This window comes from Numida meleagris, chromosome 1 (assembly GCF_002078875.1).
Source record: "Numida meleagris isolate 19003 breed g44 Domestic line chromosome 1, NumMel1.0, whole genome shotgun sequence".
NCBI classification, from domain to species: domain Eukaryota; kingdom Metazoa; phylum Chordata; class Aves; order Galliformes; family Numididae; genus Numida; species Numida meleagris.
The window spans coordinates 72,896,947-72,915,798 of NC_034409.1; the positions used below are offsets into that span (position 1 = coordinate 72,896,947).

Here is an 18,852-nt window from a genome sequence, read left to right on the forward strand (position 1 = left end):
TTGAGATTTTTTTCCGTTGGATTACCCAGGTCTACTGGTTCAGGGGCCTGAGTATTTTCCAATGTCATATTCCGTATTTGCTTTAAAGGGAAAGTTAAACTTGATTTTCTCCCTGTCAGTAGGCCAAGCTCTTGCTCAAGTTTCTCAATTCAATCATGCAGTAATTGGTTCTCATTTTCTAAAGTACTATCTGAAAGTTCTGCGCAATTCAGTGCCATTAATAGTGACCATGCCACAGCGGACACAGCCAGTCAGCATTCCTTTGTAATTAGGATATCTTTATCTAATCCTCAGAAATACTTTGCTGTGCAGGATGGGGAGAAATATGTTTGAGAAATATTTCCACTACCCTGCAAGGGACCCCATTTTTCAACTATGGCTGCAAATTCATAAAAGGGGAACCCATAAATCCTGGGATGCACCCTTACAGGGTTTTATACAGAGGGATGATGTTCTCCCCCTTGACCCTCTTAAAGATGTTCAAAAGGAAAGCCATTTTAATATTTTGGTCTGCCTGGCTCACCAAATGTAGCGATCAGAAAGATCTATACAATGGAAAAGGTGTTATAAAATTGGTAGAAGGACCGGCACCACAGAAAGGTGCTAAAAAGGAAGGGAAGAGGATTGTTCACCTGTATCAGAAGATGCTGGGTTTGCAGGGAAAAGCTTCCACCAAACAGGGATCTCCAGAAAGAGATCCTTCCTCAGTGGCAGTCAGCCCTTAAGCGAGGCCTAAGAGGGGTGGAGCCTGGCTCCACCCCTTCCAGTCACACAGGTGAACTGCCTTCACCTATGCTCCCAGGGCAGACTGGGTCTTTCCTTCAGGTGCTCAGTGGTTCAGGCCATGACTCAACAGTTCCCATATACTCCCCCAGGAGTCTATACTGTTTAGTACTAGTAATCCAGCACAGCTCTGGCAGATGAGCAGGCTCATGTTTCTCATGGCCTCTTAACATCGCCTGCACCGCCCAGATACTAATACATCTCAGTCTGAACGCTCCCACAGTCATCTGGAGAATCAGACCCCATAGTGTATCTATGCCCAGTATATACGCTGGGACTGGGGCAATAGAGACCTTATACTCCCAAGGTGGGAGACACCCAAACCCCAGCTTCAACTATGTCTGGGTTACAAGGATGGTCTGTCCCCCAAACCCATCAATCATCAGCCTATCTCCATGGAATTTAGTTGGATCACCATAAATAATCGAGGTTTCTGCACCCGTGTCTACTAATGCTACCACTAGCTTTATGTTCTTCCAGGACCAAAAAACAGTCAATTCAGCAGGGCCTCCAGTTCTGTCTGGGGCTCTAGGTACAGGGGGGCTGGCATCCCCCATCACACAAATAACTGTGCAATTGCCCATTCTTTTTCTTCATAGTAGCCCAGGTCACTTGAGGAGGCTCTTTCTTTCTGCTGGGAACTATGAACTTTTCCAAGTTCCATGTTCCCACAGGTACTTGTTCAGTAACGCTTACCCCTGCTTTTTGGGGGGGATATTTGGAAACTTTTGGTTTTCCTCCAGCTGCCTCCATAGCTGGACATAATTGGGCTGTTAATAAGTTTTTGCAAATTGAACCCCAGCCCAGATTAAATCATTAAATATCTGTTTTCAAGATACCCTTATGGGTCCTCATTGAGAAATCTGTGGGGCAGGTCTCCTAGATTAGTTATAGGGAGGACCTCTGCCCCTTCTAATGTCCAGATATTGTGCCTGGTCCTAAGGCACCCTGTTACTCCTAGATCAGCCACCAACTGGGTGGCTTGTTGGACAACAGCCTCCAAGACTACTAAAGGGTTTAGTAAGGACACTAATGTGCCATACTGGTGGGGAGGAGCTTTTTGTAAGATAAGGTCCCTCATTCCTGCTGAGAACTTAACAGGTCTGGACTCTCAAAAGCATCATCATGAGTTGCGTCCTTCATTCTCAATTCTCTTTCCATAGACCAGTATTTACCAGGATATCACATCTATTTAGCCACGTGATCCTACATGGAGTTGTTATCCATTGAATCAGAGAATTATTTTCCTCATTATGCATCACAGTCACACGTAGACTGGATGTGTGGTAATAGAAGCAAGTTTAGAAATCTCTGGTCCATTAATAACCACACTTTCGGCCCCCGTGTCCCATAATCTTAATAAATAATCAAGCTGGTATGCTCTCTCATGGTTTCTGTTTAAATCATTGTAATAAATCCATTAGTTCAGAGGCTGTGTATGGGTGCACTGTCACATGTAATGTGGTGCAGGCAGGGGGCCACTCCTCAGGTGACAACCCTGAGGGTCTAACTTGGACTTCCCTTTTTTTTTTTTTTTTTTTTTTTTGCGCAATTATTGGTCTTATTTCATGAGGGTCTGAAGGATCTAAGGATCCTGTTGATCTAAGTCCTTTTCCCCTTCTAACAACCTAGTCCTTAATTATAGAGGGGAAATGCCATTCAAAGATGAGGCAGTTTGTCCCATCAGAAGTGTACTTTTATTTTCCAATTGTCTGATACGGGCTTTTAAAAGTGCATTTTCATCTTTCAGTCCTTCCTCAGATTAATGATGCATATCAGTAGTAGCAGCAGCCATGCTACGGAGGATGCTGGTACTACTCTTTCCTCAGTTATCAAAAAAAGTCTGTTCTAGTTTATTCAAACTAGAGCATTAGGGGTCCCAGGGACTAGCCAATACATCATCTTTTTTAAGATAATCCATCCTAATTAAGTATACTGCTGTCACACCTCCCTGGCTCACCAAGGGTAATGCTCTAACATGATGGAAAGCATAGCAATGACAGCAGAGTAGCAAAGTCCTAGGCTGCAGTAAGTGAGGACTTGCTCAAATACAACATCTGTGGACACTAAAACAAAGAAAAGAATCTGCTTACCTTCAGAATACCTCAGTTACACAGGGATCTCCAGTGACATGCCTTTGCCTTCACTGCCAACCCTTAAATGAGGACTAAGAAGAGTGGAATCCTGGCTCCACCCCTTCCCAGTCACCGTGGGTTTGCCCTGCCTTCCCACCAGGTGCTCAGTCACTGTTTTAAGCCGTGACTTAGCACTTCTGCTACACACATCATAGTGAAATAGAAGAAGAAAATTCTGATTTATACATGAAGGACAGTGTTTCAGGGTATGTTTGGATCTGAGAGACAGGATGTCTCAGCAGCAGAGGCAAGCAAACTATGTGCTCAGAGCAGCACAGAGGGTTATGGGTTTTAGTCAACGTACACACACAGGCATCCACTTTAGATAATCCCCGCAAGTGAGAAGCAGGAACTCCCTAAGCAAGTACACTATTACTTACCTACCCTTGAGAGACAGCAAACTGCTGAAAAGGAGAGAGAAGGAACATGCCAGCAGTGGATGTAATAAGTAGTGCCAGTGGGGCATCCCCTGCTTCAAAGTGCACTTTTCTTCTCTCTCCCACCACAGTCTCTCTCCTGCTTTTTTTTCTCCCCACGGTCTGCAGGGCTTTTTCCACCTGCATGCTGTACCCACGGCCAACACGTGATACAGAGCCCAAATGGAACACCTGCTTGCAAAACAAGACTTTGCAAAAACAAGATAAACTACCAAGGTCAGCTCTCTCTACAAAACAAGGTATTTGTGGCTACAGCCACAAATATCAGTTCCCTTAAAAATGTCAGAATACTTTGTTCCATCCCAGGATCATTCTTCAGTCAGGGGCCTTTAGGTCCTCAACACAGACAGGAAGAGTCAAAAAATGATGAAGAAAACAGCTTCAAAAATCTCTCTAGCAGTAGGAATTTCGGTAAATGAGAAATCATAATAGCAAGCTCAAACGTTCACATACCACGAATTGCGCTTCACAGATTATGAGTGGCAAAATAACTAAAGCTTTTCATGTTTTGTTTTCTTGTTCAATATATTTGGTGATATAAGACATTTACAGTACTTTGAATCTACAGCCAGGGTACAGACATGACTTTCTATTTCAGCCCTTTGGAGTAACTTAAAAAATATCCATTATGAAAAAGAAAGACAAAATACCTACTTGCCTTTTTTGCTCCTCCTCAATTTATTTTTTCATTTATTTGTTTAGTTGTCAGTTAGAAAAAGAAATCTGGATAGATGCCAGAAGGAAGGAGAAAAATGAGGGAAGCTAAGAAGCACTTTTCATCTACTTCTAGAGATCAGAAACAGAAGCTAAGATGAGCCTAACTCTGCATTTTTAGTCATTAAGAAGCATAAAGATTAATCCATTTAAGACTTCAGAAGTGCTTAAGGACTGAAGTTATTAGAGTGTATGCCCTCTGAAATTTCACCATATACATTTGGAATGCGTAGGCATCTAGCATCACCAGTCATTATTGTCTCCAAAAGCACCTTGTTCCTGATGCGTTCAACAAAATAAGTTCCTGGAATAAAGATTTAAAAGCATGACTGATTCTTTAAATTTCAGCGTATTACTGGAGATAACCAAATGAAATATGGTCTGCCTCCCAAAGATATTGCCTTGCTGAATTGTGAAGAAAATAGTCCTTTCACTTTGGGGAGATTGACTTTGGCTTGCTGCCTACCCACCCACCCTCTCACACCCCATCTTCAACAGAATGAGGTAAGAAAGTAAGATGAAAAAGCTTCTAGGTTGATACTCATATGGGGAGATCACTTTCTAGTTACCATCAGGACAGAGCAGATCTGACTTGGGGAAAAATAATTTAATTTATTTTCAAGTAAAATAAAAATAGATGGTGCAAAATAAAGACAAAAATAAAAACATCACACACACGCAACCCTTTTTTTCCCAGAAGCAGCTTCATTACTGACTCTCCACTTCCCTCCCCAAGCTGTGCAGGGAAGATGGAGAATAGGTACTATGGAATGTGTTCACTGCACCTTCTCTCTGCTGCTCCTTCTTAAGTATCATCCCTTCTCCAGTGTGGATCCTTCCCATGGGATGCAGTTCCTTAGGAAATAGCCACCTGCTTCAGCATGGCATTTTCACAGACTGCAGTGCGATTATCTGATCTGGTGCAGTCCTCTCCATAGGCTACAGGGCAAAGCTTGTTCCAGTATGGTCTCTTTCATGGGTTGCAGAGAAATCTCTGCACCTGTTGCTGAAGCACCTTTTTCTCCTCTTTTTTATCTCCCTTTGCTGCTTACAGGCCTGTTTCTCACTCTTTCTCCTCTCTGCCTCCGTGGCATTTTTCCCTTTCCTAAATGCATTCTTCCAGAGCCACAAAGAGCTTTGCTGATGTCCCCTGTTATAGGTCCAATGGAGATGCTGGAACTGACTGTGTCCAGCACAGGTCATCCAAGTTCTCTCCTCAGAGTCTCTCAATGCCCTGACACCAATGCCCAGCACATCTGTGGCTTTGGTGTAACAGCATAAGGAAAATTATATTTGCTTTGGAATACCAAGCAAGAAAATGCAGGTTGAAGAGAGCTCAGTGGAATGAAAGTCAGTGAAAGTGTTTTCCCAGTCTCTTGTAATGGAGGACACAAAGGTCTTGACGGAAGAAGGGAGGCCATGCAAGGCAAAGAACATCTGGATAAAGAAGGAAAAGGAAGTCAGAATACCATCCGGTCAGCTTTCTCGTTATTGGATGTGCTTCTTTTAACCTTATGTGACTTCGCTATGAGTTCACCATTCTCGGTAACACCAAGCCAAAGGGGAAAATGAACATATAATGGACCAGAAGAAGTCAGAAAAAAAAACTGGATGAAAATATTAAGTTACTTAGCATGCATGGCAATAATTTCAGTACCAAATTCTGAAATTTTTATCAGTATGTTTAGCAACAGAATGCTATTTTCTGTTATGGCTCTTGCTAAGGAATCCAAATCTAAAACTTCACTTGGTATTTTATATTGTACCCGATTTGCTGTCAATAGTGCCATCTAGTCGTCGAAAGGCTGTACTGTCAGTTATCAAGAATACCCCATCTGGGAAGTGTTACACTTGAGCGCTGCAGATAGTGACTGTGTTTTATTCTAAATTAATGGAATTTGTCAGTAGATTTCTTATGACACTCATCTAATACTAATCATTAACATTAATTATTGAACATTGCTTGTATTTTAGAGGTAGAAAAGCTTTCTGGGATATTAATGAAAACTCAGCCAGATAGGTAAGGAATCTATCTGAAGCAGTTCAAGAAATGTATACAATTATTGACATAGTAGACTAAAACTGATCATCTGAATAACAGTCTCAGTGGCAGATATGTCAAGCTGTGGCACATTCCCCAAAGGAAACTACATTTCATGGAAATGTTTGCATGAAGACAGAAAAGTTCTCAACACAGATTATGTTTCTGTAATAAACGAGACAATAGATCATTTTTAAAAACTTTGAACACAATTTTGTTTTCACTGTTGAATTAGAAGAAAAAGACACTGAGTATGTAGTTGTTTTGGATGTAGTCATTTATTCCTGATTTAATGTGATGTTGAAGATGTTCCTTTCTGGAATATTTCTTTTTCCTATTAAAATTTTAAAAACGTAATACAAAAAAAAAAAAAATCTGAATAGAAAATAAAACCAAACCAAACACTGTCTACGTCAGGCATGTCCAGCCTGCAGCCCAAGGGTTGTATGCATCCTGGCACAGATCACACTGCAGCCAGACCTCTGCCCTGTTTCATCAGGGTGGTAGCTCTACCCCAACAGGTGGCCTGGCCCAGCCCTGGGCACAACTCAGCAACAACCAACCATGGGTGCACTATTAACCCAACCTGCACTAAAAACAGAGAATGGAGTGCAGTGTAGTGCAGGCTCAACTTACAGCAAATAATTGTATTCATTTTGATAAACTGGCTAAACACAGTCTTGTGAGCAATGAAAAATGTTTGGTCTTGCTTTCCACTATGGCAAATTAATTTGAGAATAGGTTTCAAGATAGCCAAAAGAAATTATAATTTTTTTTGGCATATTTGCAACTCCAGTTAACATAAATACACGACATGTAAATTTTTAAATGGAATGTATAGAGTTCCAATCAGGCTTTCAACTCAAAAATTTGATCATGTCTCTCTGCTGGATTTTTATACACTGTAATTTAGCAGAGAGAACTATCCCTCACTTCATTAGCACACCTTATTTTGGTAGTACATATATTTGTGAACAACTATTTTCAAGAATGAAGGATGAGAGTAGTAAAATTTCATGAAAAATCACTGACAAACACTTTGAGATCTCACTAAGAATTGCAGCCTCTTCAGTCAAACCAGATCGATGCATTAGTTTTACAAAAACAGGGTCAAATATACCACTAGTTTTTTGGTTTTGTTATTTTCCCTTTTCATGTTTTAATAAAAATATTAAAAATTAAAAAAAATGTTACTTATATACATTAATTGTATTATATATTTTATGAGGGCTGCTCTGAAAGTAATGCCTCCTATTTTGTTATGTTAGCCTACAACATCAGAAGCGGATGTTGATGGTATGGCAGTAGTGGCTGGACACTCCCACCATTATTCCATTATAATTTATTGTTTTGTGACTGATGTAGCAGAGGGTCAATCTGACAAAATTCCATCTGACGTTGAAGTGCATATGCAAGCAAAGGTGTTGAACTGAATTCTTTCATGCATAAAAAGTTGCAGTTATTGAAATTCATTGACATTTGCTGCACATTGATGGAGACCAAACCGTGGATGTGAACACAGTGAGCTAGTGGGTGGTGAGTTTCAGCAGTAGTGATAGTGACAGCGCATCACTTCTCTTGGTGCAGATTTTTACAAGCATGACATGCAGGCTCTTGTTCATCACTAATGAAAACGCAGAGCTAGTGGTTGTGACTGTACTGAAAAATACTGTTTTGTAGTTGAGAATTTGCTGTATCAACTAGTGTTGTACTCTTTTTATGTTGTAATTTGCATGGAAATGGGTAGGAGGTAATACTTTTGGAGTGACCTATGCAGCCAAGAAAATTCCTCTTCAGTCTGTGTGGTACAGGCAAGACAAAATGTTGGACAACCATGATTGATGTTTTGCTGGATGGTTTATTTCTGGTTTATAACATTATGTGCTACCTAACTTGATAAAGATCCAACATGTGCATCTGCATCTTCACATGAGCCTGTTAGACGTGGAAACATGGAAATACACCACACTTGGACAGCACCAAGCAGCTTTGTGAAAACAGTTCTATGTTTGTGAATTAAATCACAGCCAGCTTGTTCAGATCACAAGTATTACAGTTATTTATTTATATTTTCCCACAAGAGAACATCTCAAAGGAGGTGTTTCTAACCATCAATAATGCCAGCTTAACCTGCACTCAAGGATTAAACAACATACTGTATTTCTTCTGTTTCCTGCTTTGTAACTCCAGTTTTGCAGTTCACCCGTTTGCACATGAGCAACCTGAATGACATCACTGGATTTTACATATGTCATGGTTTTATGTTTTTTTATTGGTATTCCACATCATAATGTTGTGCAGTGTACTGGAGGTTAAAGAGTTAATGCTGCAGTTTCATGGATTGTTGATATTTCTAGTCTCCTGGACTCAGAAGAGAAGACAGAATTACAACTCCCAGAAGACTCCATTTTTCCATTTCCATTTTTCATTTGGAAGGAAAGATAAAACTGAATGGGAGTCACAAGACTATCCTCTTCTCTCTTTGCTCCCTGGCCATTTTGCCTACAGCATTAGAGTAAGGACTTTGATCTCAGAAACTCTCTCTTTCTCAATTTTTATTTGATTTATTAGCTTCAATTCCAGTCTTATTATAGTATATTTTAAGTATATTTTATCTCACATTCTACTACTTTATTTAGTAAATCAAGTTTTTCCTTAGCTCATTGCTGCTGTTATGCTTTGTCCAGGCCCATCTCCCTACCTTTTCCCTCCCCCGCCCCCCCTTCCCAGGGCATGGTTCTGTAGGTCCCTTCACCCCCTTGTCATCAAACAAGGCTTAACCAGGCCGAACCGAGACAACATAGAACTGCAATAATTCACTGGAATTTAGTAAAAGGTGATCAGAGAAGAATAGAATCTAGGACCCCTTTTTCTTGGCTTCCTAAGATTTTGCACAGCTATCGAAAGTGAAAAGCTGGAGAATTATATTTCCAATAACAAAATCCAGAAGTTCATCTCTAAGAACACACAAAAAATATCAAACAAATAAATGCCATTTTTATATCTGCATTTTTTCTTAGTAGAAACAAAAGCTTAAAAATGAGCAAAAAATCTGATGTCAAAAAAAGCATCTAGTAGTAAGAACTGTGGCATCACATACAGTTCTGTATTTGAAAAACACACAAAAAAATTACATGTGTATTACAGGCTCAAACAAGGAATGAAATGAGCTTATTCTGAAATAAAGCGACACTGTAATTTTACTTTAAGCATAGCATAAGATGAAGGCAAGGAGAAACAGATATTTCAGGGCTACTGAGAGTGTAAAAGAAGCTAAGAGCGAGAAGGAACCGGCAGCGCAGGCAGTTTCTGAAGACAACGTGTGCCAGGATGATCATAGAAAAGGAGGCACAAATAAGTCACATGAACATTTCTGGAATCTTACAGTGGCCCACAGTGACAACTACAGGCAGAAAACTGTTTAAGCAAATTCCTGGGACTGTTCCAGGAATTTGAGCAAGTTTGTACTAGGACCCCCAAATGTCTAAGAGGAAAGATAAAATTGCTGCCACCCTGCCAATGCCTGTACCTGTACCATTTTTGCTAAAAGGATAATAAATCTGATTTAACTAATATTCTTATTAGAAAAACCTCTAATCACAACTTGAGTATTTCTATGATAAAGTCACAAGCCTTATTAGGTCATAACAAATATTAATATCCCTGCTGTTGAAAATGCGTGGCTTATTTCCAGGCTGAATTTGCCTATTTTCATCTTCCAGTCTTGGCATTTAGCTGCAATTTAGTCAGTTAAGAACAACTACTAGCAGATTTCTGGTTTTGGCTGTAGGTTCTTACAGATGGTGACCAGGGCACCTCTTGGCTTTTATTCTAGCTTCAGCCACTCAGCCAGAACAAAATAAATCAGCCAAGAACACAGCTGTGTTTTGTCCCTTGCAATGTGATTGGAAACAACTCTTCTACAGGATACAGACCTGCCTTGAAATGGATAAGTATGTGTAAGCAGCCAAGGTCCTGTGCCTCAAGATACTTATATTTATATCCCTTCCACAGTAACAGACATATGATGCCATGGTTACTGTGTTAGATGAGGGTCATGGAGCACAAAGAAGGCTGGTGAAAGGCATCAGACTCTTCTCTGTCAATACTGCAGAGAGAAACTGGCAGAATGAAGGAAAAGATAATTTTAAAAATGTCTAGTCCTTACCCAGCTTAACAACTTTCTTCTGAACATTCTCATAAATGCCAAGTAGTGTGTATACATATATAAATAGACACAGACATACATATAGATAAGTGCATGTGTGTTGGCGTATGCATATATATCATATGCATACAATAAATACCTAGAAAAAAAAAACAAACTCTTTTATTAATTTGGGACTAAGATATGAGCTACAGTTCATAGATAAAATATATTACCAGTCTTCTAGTCCAAGTTATGGAATGTGGACATGCACCCAACCATGCTAGTTCTTCTCAAACAAGGGTAATCTGCAACATTCTAACAAGCTCTCTTTCTGATTTCTCTGCAGCAATAGCGCATATCTAGGCTATGCTAGGAGATACATATTAGCTATTGGATAAGATAGCTAGGGTGAGAAGACCTCAAAACTGCATTCTCATGTGGCAATGTTTCTGAAAATTCTACCTTGCTTTCAAATAGAAGAAATCATTGCTCCTTGGACTAATTTCAGGGAAGTATTTCAAGTTGTTTCATTCACTTAGAAATAATGCCAAAAAGCTAAAGGTCTGTTATCACTGTAATTTAAGTTTGTAAGGCTTTACCTGTTTAATTTAATTCACTGTAGTTTATTCAGAAATAGAAATATTTCCTTGATATTTAATGTGTACTTTGATAGTCATCTTAATTTTTCTGGTGCATTTATATCACTACTTAAAATCAACTTCTAGATATTCACGTATGGTTTGAGTGAGAACTGCCAGAACTTACTTTTTTTTACAATGGCAGTTTAACATATGGCTTTACAGGAATGAATTATTTATGAAAACAGAAGACACTCAGAAAATTACCAGAAAAAATACAATAGGTTTACAACTGTAATGTTAAGTATTCGTTGTTCATCAATATTCTTCAAAGCTGACAAAAATAGAGTAGGTCTATCAACAAAGTAAATTTCTGTTGTTCCATACCAGAAAAATGGAAGAGTTGGAAGCAGTGGCCATGCATGCATGAAACTGGCATGTAGTATCTAGACTATCAGAAAGCAGTTTGTCCTATATTTAACATAATAATTCTGAAAGTCATGTTAATTAGTTTGCAGTTGATACTAAATTGGGAGATGTGAGTAGTTACTGTGCTGTTGAGAAGTTAGAAATAAAAACATGAAATATAAAGAGATCTGAGTAGGACAAATTAATGCCAATATAACTAGGAAGATAATTAAAAACAGAAACAGTGCTCAGCAGAGAAAAAAAATGTTAAACTGATTCTTGGAGAATAATGAGTTACTGCCTGAAAATGAATCTAGAGAGAATAGAAGTGGTGGTAATTTATGCTTGTTGCTCTTGCAGATAGTGAAGAGAATAATGGTTTAAAGCATGCATAATCTGCAATGGGAGTAAATTCAAAGTACTTGAACTCCACAGAGTGAACTGTGTAAGTGGCATGCAAAAAAAAAAAAAAAAAAAACCAACAAAAAAAAACCACCTGGTCTCTAAAGCATAGGTTTAAAAAAAAAAAACATCTAGCATTCACCTACAGCAAGGACCAGGATGAGTTTAGGGAATGTTTATACATGGGAGAGAGCAGGAAGTATGAGTATACAAGTACAAATCAGGTAAGGATAAATGTGAGCTGACCCTACCCGTGCTTTTTCTAGGCCTAATGAAAGGACTCCTAAGCTGACTGAGGCCACTGAGAGGACCTCTGGGAAGAGTCTTGAGTCTAATAGGGTGATTTAGGATGATCCTTTTTCCCTTCAGACACTTTCTCAAAGTTCCCGTGCCAAGCTGCAGATGTTCTGAACTTTCACTGTCAGAGAAAGTGAACAAGATCTTGTTATTCATAAACTGGAACATCCATAAAATGGGAATGCAGACAGAAATATTTAGGAGAAACAGACATCTCCCTTTAGAGGCAAGGCTACAAGGGAGGCAGAGGTCCTTTCAGGATTTTCATGCATCATTTTTTTGCTATGCACTTTCTGCAGTTTTAGCCTGATGTATATTTTGCACCCTGGAGCATTGCTGGCCTGTGCAGAAGTCTTAAAGATTCTGCTACACAGTGTAGAAAAATGTAACATTGCTATGTAGGCAATGTTTATCTACATCATTTCCTATCTTGATACTGTCCCAGATACATTCTGAAGATCCTTAAGTGGGATCCCATTTACACTGATAGGTAATCTTGAATTTATGTCCCATCATATAACCAAATTTCAACACAAGTTAAGAAAAAGAGCATCTTCTGGAGAACAGCTTTCAACATGAAGTCATCAATGTAACACTTCCTGAGCCTTCCCAGAAATATGCAGACTGATCCTCTCATTTGCTGGAACTACTTTGGACTGGTCTGCTGGAAGATTTTCAAGGTAGACTCTGTCCAACAGAAAATAGCAGGGATTTGTTGGGAATCCTCTGTTGACATAAATCTGATATAAAGGATTCTATTACACATCCCATTCCTCTAGCTAGCATATTGTGCATGGATGAAATGAAGGTGATAGACATGGACGAGGCTGCCTACATTATTGGTTTCTGTTTCAATACAGTTTGAGCTAAGTGGCCTGTAATTTGGACAACCATACCTCTGATGAGCATCCATAGAAATGCAGAAGCTTCATATTATCATCATATACATACACACACATAACAGTTGTATTGTGCAACAAGATAAAATGGTGTCAAAATAAACAGTCCTTCCAAATTGCCTGATTTTGTAGTATACTTAGTGTCTTTGGAGACTAACTGAATGAACTTTTCATTCATCCATGAGTTAATGGGAGGAAAGGCAGTATGGGGAGAGAGAGAACTTATGTAGAGACCTCTCACTAATGTTTCTTTCTACAAGCCTATCCTCTTCCAAAAGTCAAAGGGTATATTTGTTTTTTTACCTTTGTGAGAATATGCATTACTCGCTGATACACCTACAGAGACAAGAGAAGGAGGGAAAAAGATTATTTGGAACCTAGAAATACTGAGGAATTCTCCATTATTTGCAGTGTTGAATTCAAGGCTGTGTGTTTTTCTATAATCTTTCCATTTGTTCAGTTTCAAACTGAACAACACTTTCCATTTGTTCAGTTTCAAACTGTTGTTACAGATAATGTTGCAGGAGTCAAAAACAGATTTTAACAACATTTAAAACAAAAAGTGTTTTAAAGGTATCTATCTACCTAATGAAAAAAATAAACAGCTCATCGTTAATACAGATAAAAAATGAGTGGAGGTTTAAATTACTACAGAAAGCTTAAATTGAACACTGTGAAAATAATTTGAACAACAAACTGGTCAGTCTTTCAAACCAGCATAAGTAAGGCCTGGGACAAGTTCCCAACTTCATCACTAAAGTTTTTTTAGTAACAGGTTAAAGAAAGATCCGGCAAACTTGACATGGAGTATAGCTTTGGAGCACAAGAATGGAACTACATGTCTTCTGTGATTCTTCTCCTTTTTTTTCTGTGATGCCTATGACATTTGTAGTCTTAGAAAAAAAATTCTGAGTAGTTTAACTGTTTCTTTTTTCTTGTTCTTCAGAAAAAAAAGTCAAATTCTGATAAATCTCATGTTCTGCATTTCCGGAGAACAATATCCACTGAAGAGATGCTTCTTATAAAGTGAAAGAGGGTATTTGTTGTATGATGATTACCTCATAGAAATCTATACCCAGAGTATAACTAGGAAAATCAGATATACCAGACCAGTGATTTCACAGCAGCTGGAGATTTGGAATGAAGCCAAGGAGCTAGAGACTGGCTGAGGCAGCACCTCACAAAGATAGGTTCGCTTTTTCATGCCAAGGCAACTCAACAATGCTGCTAACCAGTGCATTCCCAGGGAAGTCTATCTTCACAGGAAGATGTAGGAAACACAATAGTGGCCTGCCCCTTAGCTTCTCCATTTGAAAAGCATGGCTTCCTGAGCCAACGGATATTTGACACAAACTGAGAAAGCAGGAAGAGCTGACCTGTGGATGTTACTGTCAAGTAAATGTACCTTCAAATAAACTGAAGTTCTGAATCAACCTGACCTAAAGAATCCTATCACTCAATATCAGGCCAAAAACCACAAGTGCTAATTCTAAAAATACTTGTAACCTAGACACCACTCCACCAATGAAATGATTGCTCAGAAACCTCAGAGCTCCAAACCTGTAGCACAAATATGACAACTCAGAAGTTCAGAGCTAGTAATATCAACCCAAAACAGTGTACCCAAATGAGCAAGCTCACAAAAAAATGTGTTATCTGGCATCAGCTCAGGGAATAAAGGAAATATGTGATACCTCAGCTATCAGCTCCAGCTTAAGGAGCTGTATTTGCTGAGTAAGCTTCTAGTCTATCTTTGCCCCCTGGTGGAGCTAAATTCTGCCATAATTCTATAGTTTTTCACTAGCTCATGACTCCTCAGGAACCATTGGAGAGAGCTGCTGAGGAAAATGATACTCACCTTCAGGGTTTATGAACATAAAGCATTTCCATTAAGCCCCATAAAATAAATGCATATACACACACACATGTGCATCATTGTTTAATTAGTGAGCTATGGTTTCATGTTGGAAATGTACTCCTTCGGACTTTGGGAGCTTGTTCTCTGGTACCTTTATGCAAGATAATACATCCTTTCCCCAAATAAGATTGATAACTAAAGCTAAATCACTGAGATGGAAGGGACCTTTACAGGTCCAATTCCCCTGCAATGAATAGGGACATTTGCTAATCTACAAATACAATTAAGTAAAGATGGATGGTCTATTTGGAGTACCTCCAAATAGATGGAGGTACTGAAGATGCATCACCTATTCCTTCAGTACTAAAGCAATGCCATTTAAGTCTAACTAAGAATGAACAAATTAGCAACAGATTTAAGCATCTGGAGTCTTTTACATAGTTTGACTAAATGTGTAGGCTTATCAAGAAAATATGTGTTTTCTTTTAGTGGGATTTCTATTCAATATTTATTTCAGCACAGAAGAGCTTCATCAGGCAGCAGGAGAAACAGCCAAAGGAAAACAGTTTTCTTGTTTGCTCAATAAATAAACTATTCATTCTATATTTCAAAGAAGGTGAAAATTAGCACTGTGCTAATCCTGCCAGGCATGGCCTGCAGTGTAGTTGGTCAGCTGAACCCTGAAATATTGTTTATAAGGGTCTGACAGGTTCAAAAGGAGACTGATGATCTCAGTGAACTTAGACTTTCAAGGGAACATTGTACATTGGGGACTTTGGAAGTCCACCGAAGTATTTAGCTCCCACTTTCCTACTACTAACCTGAAACATGGAACCTGGCATATTTAAGATAGATGCTCTTCAGAAAAATTACATTAGCATCATCTGCATCTACTCCTTTCTCTTTTGCTGAATTATCCTATTTTCAGTACCTCCAGGGATGCCAGGTGGCTATTCTACATGCAAAACAAGTTATTCAAAGATGCTATTCAGTATAGATTGCCAACATTTGAATTCAGAATGTCCTCTGGGGACGATGAATGGGTGGTATGTTACTCAGGAATTAAAAAGAAACTCTAACATGATTTCTAGCCCTGTGGATTTCTGCTACTCTAGAAATAACCCAGAAATATTAAGGCACCATTATAGCAGAATTTCTAGAATCCATATTTTTCTGTTCTTGTTTTAATTTTTAGAGAGAGAAGGCAACTGGAGATATTTCCTGTGCTCTGCCTCTCACATGAAGAGTTCTCTAGAGTGAGAAGTTGGCATCCATGCACTGATGCCTCTCAGAAAATTATTAACTTCAGCTACCCCATTCTTAGCATTCTTCTTCTGGTCCAGTTTCTTCAAGAACACTATGTATGTGGCTTCACTTTAAAGAACATACAGCATTCATCTAATTCATGTCAAATCCTACTTTTGTGACATCACTTTCTGCCTGTCTTTTCAAAACTGTCTGTGCTTGCTCTGTGTTTGCATCATGATATGACTAACAAAGAAGGTCCAAAGTGTTAATTTCAGTCTAAAAAAGCAGTCAGAAGATCTGTTCTTGAAGAGATGGCAAGGAAAATTTAGGCATCGTAGGCACTTAAAGGTTAAGAATAGCAAAACATTACTTTTGCTTTCTCCAGTGAAAAACACAATATTTCAGGAAAAAAAAAAAAAAGGGAGATATGTCCCAAATTAGAACATAGTTAAAATGTTTGTTTTCCAAAGTGTTTTTAATTACTATGAATCATAAATCCTATGTCAGCAACTTACAATATTTTTATGTATTCAATTTTTTTAAAAACCTTTAAAAAAGAAGTTCAATAATAGCACTTGGAAACTCCTTGCTCTGTAAAAGTTGAACTAAGACATTTCACTAAAATCAAAGCTTAAAATATATGTGTATTAATTAAACCAGTTTTTCCGGTGTAGTTGGGCTTTAGTTCTACTATTTTTTGGAAAAGATCTGTTCTCGGTGTTCTTCCAACACAGTATCAACAGGTGTCTGTAGAAGGGAAGTGCTGTAGGAAAAATTCTGGATTTTCACACTCTGTGAATACCCTACTGTTAATGCTTACCATTCATGCCATATGATGGTATGGAAAATGACTTTAACTGGTAATGGGAAGTTTCTGAATAGTACATACCCGCTGGCAATGAACACACAATAAAGTATTTCAGTTTATTTGATCCTGCAAATAAGGTTTGAAATAATTGCTGTCTGTGCTTTATTGTGTACTGCATTCCAATGCTCTCCACCTAATCAACAGCTGCTGGTGAAACAAATAGTTGAAGAAGAGATAAGGAAATGAGTTGAAAATCACATAAAAGTCTCCTACTTGAAACCCTGGTCAAATTTTACTGGTGTAGCACCACATCCTTGCATTTCTTGCAGATTTGTGGAAGGCTTTCTTGCCTTTGACAAGGTCTTAAAAAGGTGGTATAGCATGGCCTTGAACTACATGAATTTTGGTATTTTTATCTGGATGAAAATATGAGACATTAGTTAATGCTGTTCAGATAAGTCAACTGTTTCATGATGTAGTTTGCCTTGAAGAGATTGTATGATAAGGTGAAAAAGAAGAAGGGGTGGAAAACTAAAACCCTTCTCCCAAAATCATGTACATATAATACCAACATACTGAGCAAAAATCCAGCTTTTGCAAATACAGTCATATTTTCTCAGGAAATGTTTATCAATTTTTATCAGAATAAAAATGTAGCCTCTGTACCACCCCAGAGAGTTTGTCTGTATTTGTATAGAGAATTTTGAGAAACACAGTAAAAAGTCAACTTTATGCAATAGTAAAAAAAGACCTTGTATGTATTTATCATACCTATATTCATAGAAGCATAGAATATCCTGAGTTAGAAGGAATACAAAAGAGGATCATCAAGTCCACACATGATCACCCAAAATTCAAACTTTTTGCCTGAGAGTGCTGTCCAAAAACTTCTCAAACTGCAGCAAGTTTGCTGCTGTGATCTCTGCTCTGGGAAGCATGTTCCAATGACCAACCACACTCTCAGAGAAGAGTATTTTTCTAATATCCAACCTGACACGAGTTATGCATCGATTTTATAAAATCATTGAAGAGAATTGGCTCCAAAATAGAAACCTGGGGAATCCCAGTTGTGACGGGCCACCAGCCAATATAATCATAGAATCATAGAATCATAGAATAAGCTAGCTTGGAAAAGACCTACAAGATCATCCAGTCCAACCATCCACCTTCCACCAATAACCCCACTAAACCATGACTCTTAACGCTATATCTAAATGTTTCTTAAACACCTCCAGGGACGGTGACTCAACCACCTCCCTGGGCAGCCCATTCCAGCGCCTGACCACTCTTTCAGAAAAATAGTGTTTCCTCATGTCCAGCCTAAGTTTCCACTGGCACAACTTGAGGCCATTCCCCCTCGTCCAGTCACTGGTTACAAGAGAGAAGAGGCCGACCCCCAGCTCAGTACAACCTCCCTTCAGGTAGCTATAGAGAGTGATAAGGTCTCCCCTGAGCCTCCTGTTCTCCAGGCTGAACAATCCCAGCTCCCTCAGCCGCTCCTCATAAGTCCTGTGCTCCAGACCCCTCACCAGCTTCGTCGCCCTCCTCTGAATACAGTCCAGGGTCTCAATGTCTTTCTTGCAGTGAGGGGCCCAAGACTGGACACAGTACTCAAGGTGCGGCCTCTCCAGTGCTGAGTACAGAGGGACAATGACTTCCCTACTCCTACTAGCAACACTATTTCTGATACGATCCCATTTACTATAACAATCCCATTTACTATAACCATTTACTATAACAATCCCATTTATTATAAACCTTTGGGCTCAACTTGTCATCCTATTTCTATAATTTTTATTGCAATAATAATAATACCCACCGTATTATGCATTTGTCTACTTGTATGCTGGACATATTGTCCACAAGGATACTATGAGAAACAGTATCAAAATCTTTGCTGAAATCCAAGAAATCTTTAACATTCAGTAAGTCACTGAAGATAAAATTATGTTCAATGGCAATCACTGATACAGCTAGGAGCAAATTCAGTACCTGCAGGGACACATCACGATATTTCATAAACAGATATGCAGAAAACTCTTTTGTGTCTCAAATGTGCTCCCCTCCACGCATGATAGTCCAGAAAAGCAGAAA

At 38.9% G+C, this 18,852-nt stretch overlaps 1 protein-coding gene across 7 annotated transcripts in view; it reads right to left on the reverse strand.

Annotated features, from left to right (window-relative positions):
• Nucleotides 1-18,852, reverse strand: part of ANO2 (anoctamin 2) — a 245,212-nt gene that overhangs the window by 79,686 nt on the left and 146,674 nt on the right. For 6 of the 7 annotated variants that reach the window (XR_002437744.1, XM_021393597.1, XM_021393608.1 and 3 more), the window contains one exon: nt 13,148-13,180. The exons of the other annotated variant lie outside the window; for it this stretch is intronic. Coding sequence is in view for 5 of the 6 variants with exons in the window: in XM_021393597.1 (XP_021249272.1) it covers nt 13,148-13,180 (33 nt within the window). In the remaining variant the exon portion in view is untranslated. The remainder of the gene's footprint in view (nt 1-13,147; nt 13,181-18,852) is intronic. 7 annotated transcript variants of the gene reach the window in all.